The following is a 4,764-nucleotide window of genomic DNA, read 5'->3' on the forward strand; positions in this document are numbered from 1 at the left end:
CCCCCTCACCCCCACCACCAGATACACACACACCCTCTATCTCCCCTCTCGTTCTCTCCTCTCATTTTTTCGAGCAATAAATAACTTAAATAAAAGTCAACTATCCTATATTTGAAGTAATATAGCTTCAATCGATCTCGTGCATGCATATAAATAGACACTCGAATAGACACTCGAGTGTCTAATCTTGTAAATCTCGGTGGAAATATTTCGATGGTCTGTATTTTTTTCACAGGGAATGATCCTAGGATTATTGTGAAATCTAAACAACGCTTTCAAATGTAGATTGACTTGTTCGACTTCTCTGCTCGTGAATAGTGCACTGAGAAAAATCTTTTGTATACTTTGATCATGGTAACTTCACACCTGATATTCTGCGGTCAGACGATTATGTAACAAACTGAAATGAAACAGAAACTGCTTTCTGTTTTAAGTTTTAAGTTTCTAACAAAGGGTACAGACAGAGGTATCGTTAATGCTGGATAATAGGGACCACGTGACCAATACCAAAACCAATCCTGAAACTCATAACTTGAAACGATCGATAGACAGGCAAAGGATAATAAATAACTCCCATTATATTGGCAAATTCAAAAAACAGTGTCATGTGTTTCTGTGTAATATTCTTATTTCGCGGGCTTTCGATGTTAAAAGTTTCCGTGACATACTGCATATTTTGTATTGTAAATCCTGACAATTACGGTTAAAGCCCAAGAGACGAACACAGTTTTACTTATTCTCGAGATTCCTTTTCTTCTGTTATATTTCCCCCGTTACCTACTTGATTGTTTATACCATCATCACCACCTGCTACACTTTCAGTCACCGTTTTGGTTTTATGAGTAGCCGGTGCAACGGCAGCACTCCGTATTGGTAGTTTGAAAGTCCCGCCAAATATTGACGGCCGTTCTGTCATGCTTTCGTCCATTGATCTGCTTTCTCTATACGTCCCTGCATGGACATCTACTTCTTGCACAAAATATATAGCATAAAGTTTAGGCACATACATGAATACCATTGATACGGTGGCGCTAACCATCATGGCTGCAGACATTACCACAACCTGGAGATGCGAGTATGGAACAATGAAATAACAAGGTATGAAACCTAACCATATGACAAGGGTGGTGTAGACGCTTAAACTGATAAACCGAGACTCGTTATAATTAGTTGGAACTTTACGCGTCATGAAGGCATGGGCACTGCACAGCACTATTAGGGTTAGATTGTAACTAAGCGATACTATGAGTTCCAAGTGGTCAGTCTTACAGGTCAGTTCCACGTTACCATCAACTGGTTGTTCGTCTGGATGCGGAGGCGTCTTCCACAGAAATGTGATATTGATACCGCACTGATGGAGCAAAAAGAAAGAACAGAAAAGAATGATGATGTTAAAAAGGAACCCCTGTGTCATTTTAGTAGATTTACTATTACTTCCATTATTTTGAAATTTTAATAACAAACATATTATAGTGGTTCAATTATATTTGTCTGTAATATCAGTGAGTTGAATGAAACGGTTACATCAATATGGTCACAACGAAAGGATGACAGTCTTATGAACAGCTACGATCTTATCGCATGAAAATTGATTTACAATTGTTATAGAATGAAAGTTATTCTTTGTTGGTATAGCCTACATCATACTTTAGGATTTTAAACTTTTGATCTCAATACAAGATTAGATGTACCACAAGTTTTCGGTCATAACTTCATAGGGTAATTAGCAACACAAGTTCGTGATCGTGACGTTTTGGACACTGGACCCCATAACCTTGTCATACATTCTTGGTAATTGGTATCGGCCCTCGTCATGGTTGAGTGACGGGTGATGTACCTGTATACGGAACGATCTTTGAAAACCTGATTCCGTGAGTACCACCGCGCCGTCCAAGTTCCGCCGTTCGTCAAAGTCTCCAAACACACCACAGCGATCCTGGGACACCTAGTCGATCTATAGAACTACAGTTAAAATCCTCGAGGTGAGGGTGAATGAGGTCATTATAATATCAGAGTAACGCAACAATCACTTAGCCGTCACGGAGGCCGATAACAATATACAACCAATAGTGTACGACCAAGTGTGTTGGGGTCAAGTGCCCAAAAGGTCACTGATCCTGAACTTGGGTTGCCAGTCTCCCGATGAATGTCACAGTTGTGACCGACGATACGACCAAGTGTGGGGTCAAGTGTCAAAAAGGTTACTGATCCTGAAATTTGGATGCCAGTCTCTCGATGAAAGTCGAGTCACAGTTATACGTCGATTTTGTGTTGAGATGAAACGTTTGAACTATTCAATTATAATTATATAATCATTATCGTAATAAAATGTACCTCAAGTTTACAAGTTCTATATTGTTTTCAAAGTTTTGTCATTGTTACTATCGAGCTATACTACACACATTATGCAACATCAATCTAATCGCCCGTGTGCTAAAAAGTACAATAAAGTCCACAAAATTAATACTGACTTAAAGAAAACAATTTTGTTTTAGATATGTGACATATCTCATTATTGCGTTAAAACATCAACACGGACTATAACTTTAATACTTGACTCACCTGTACCATGATAAGACTTAAGGCAATAACAACCTGGGAATGTGGACTGATACATCCGGGTCTTTTGGTCGACTTCTTTCCCGCCTTGAATATTCGATAGATACGATTAGCACGTGTCAAAATTGGCGCGTACGTTATGGTAAAACACATCATGTAACCAATACGTATAATATAACACGTGGCGTAGCTTGGTTTTGCAATTAGGCTGAACACAAGTAAATACGATAAGAATACGCCTATTAACATCATGTAGCTTAGTTCCCGACTTGAGGCCTTAATTAAGGGATGATTATTATTCAGTACATATGCGCAAAGTACCGCGGATGCGCAAATAAGTCCCAAGCAATCAATAGACACAATCGCGACTGCCCATGGATCACCCCATTCGGTAAACGTTGGTATGATTTTGATACATTCGTTGCGGGCAAAGTTGGGTGCGTACAAATCGCCACAATCTACGCATACTGTTTGATTGATGATGGTTATCGAATTGCGGCTACAGTTGGAACAGCTCCAGCAACAACCGTCGCCATGATGAATTGTTGCCTGTCCTTTTTTACATCTGTTACTGCAATAGGATTGTGGCACTGTAGGCTCTTCTTCGTCATTTGTTTTATTTACCCCCATACTATTTTATGCTCACGACTACTTAGTCTACTCCCTTCCGGTTTGAGCGAATCCCAATCACCAACTCGTTCTAACCGACAATTGTGTTTTGCGGACAATGTATATTTTCAATTTCGTAGATCCCTTTCATGTCACCCAAACCATCAAAAGATATATGACCAGTGTAACCAGTGAAATTTGATATTTTCATGTACGAAAATAGCTCAGTATTATTGATATTTCGTGCTACTCTTACACATAAAGGTCTGAGTCCAGGACACTTGTCTCTGAGAAGAGCATCCATTGCCCGAGCATAAACCAACACGCTATCCATGACTCGGGACACGCCACTTTCCTCGCTAAAGCCTGGGCGATAGGCATTCAAACAATGCACATCAGATACACGATGAGAACAATTTAAATATTCGTACCAGAATTCGGAAAACCATGGGTTTGATTTACGATTCGTAACATTTAACTTCTTAAAGTATTGTTCATAATTAAGTATGATTTCATCGGCTAAATGAGTTTTCAGGGCACCGTAAACGGCTGGTATATTCTCTGGTTGTATTTCGGTAATGCTCATGCCCCAGCCATCGCTACCTATAAGCTGCAGTTCACCTATAGTGTCTGTACGATTCATAGCAGCAAAGAAATTATTTGCGTCCGATATTGACACAAATAAAATAACAACACGAGCATTATCATGTTCTTGTATTGTTTCGATCATATCGTCAAAGTATGTACTTGGAGACCCACTCACTACTTCGAATTCACCAGCCAAACATATGGGCAGATCTTTGATAAGCTTTTTGAATCCTTTAATGGCATTCCTTCCGTAGCTATCATCTGAATACACAAACGACACGTAACTCCAATTAAAATACAAAAGTAAATCCACAATGGCTTGGACTTGTAGCGAATCTGGAGGTACGACTCGTAAAAAGTAAGGAAATCTTGCTATGTCAGATAAATCGTCACTCGTTGCAAAGTAACTCAATAATGGCAAATGGAATATACTATACATTTGATCTACTACGAGCGTTGTTGAACTAGATTCGGTCCCAATGACTCCCAGGACTGGATTTCGAGAGTAAGATGATCCATTGTAGCCATTGTCAACTCCTACCACAGTACAATGCCAATCTTTTATTTCAAAATATCTAACAAACCTCAAGCCATTTGATAAACTTACTGCTTCTGAAGAACATGTATCATATATCTCATACCCAATAGAAATATTTGGCAGAATATCCTTAAGACTTGTCATATTGTTGATAATTTCAATGGCGTACACCATTGCCTCGACTCGATGTAAAGTCTCCAGCTCTCGAAGCGTCTTGCAATCTTCGTCGTGTAGCGGGAAAAGACCGCCTAGCATCAAGTCACCTGGGCGTGTATATACATAGTTTGTTTCAGGTACATGATTTGCAGATACACTGCGTTCCAAATTCGATTGTAGCGAGAAAAAATAAATTACAATAATAATTACACCCATTTCTGGCTCTATCAATGTGTTAATATATGTTCAAGAAAAACCGATGTTAGTGTGAACCAAAATACAAAATCGTCATCAAAACAAGCATTTACATTGTT

At 39.1% G+C, this 4,764-nt stretch overlaps 2 protein-coding genes across 2 annotated transcripts; both read right to left on the reverse strand.

The window, feature by feature from the left end:
- Positions 1-733: 733 nt before the first annotated feature.
- LOC140143528 (metabotropic glutamate receptor 2-like) lies at positions 734-3,189 on the reverse strand. The gene is made up of 2 exons (XM_072165358.1): positions 2,563-3,189; positions 734-1,351 (listed from the first exon to the last, which is right to left on the reverse strand). Exons 1-2 carry the CDS (start codon positions 3,187-3,189, stop codon positions 734-736), a joined length of 1,245 nt encoding a protein of 414 aa, XP_072021459.1.
- Positions 3,190-3,259: 70 nt separating this feature from the next.
- LOC140143530 (metabotropic glutamate receptor 4-like) lies at positions 3,260-4,549 on the reverse strand. Its single transcript, XM_072165360.1, has one exon. It carries the CDS (start codon positions 4,547-4,549, stop codon positions 3,260-3,262), a length of 1,290 nt encoding a protein of 429 aa, XP_072021461.1.
- Positions 4,550-4,764: the final 215 nt, after the last annotated feature.

This window comes from Amphiura filiformis, unplaced genomic scaffold (genome assembly GCF_039555335.1).
Source record: "Amphiura filiformis unplaced genomic scaffold, Afil_fr2py scaffold_22, whole genome shotgun sequence".
NCBI lineage: Eukaryota > Metazoa > Echinodermata > Ophiuroidea > Amphilepidida > Amphiuridae > Amphiura > Amphiura filiformis.

Bases quoted from the DNA above. Each gene is read 5' to 3' on its own strand.
- LOC140143530 (XM_072165360.1), bottom strand. From the start codon at position 4,549: ATGCTAGGCGGTCTTTTCCCGCTACACGACGAAGATTGCAAGACGCTT.
- LOC140143528 (XM_072165358.1), bottom strand. From the start codon at position 3,189: ATGGGGGTAAATAAAACAAATGACGAAGAAGAGCCTACAGTGCCACAA. The intron at 1,352-2,562 runs GTGAGTCAAGTA...TTGCTCCATCAG, and splicing joins TAAGTCTTATCATGGTACAG to TGCGGTATCAATATCACATT.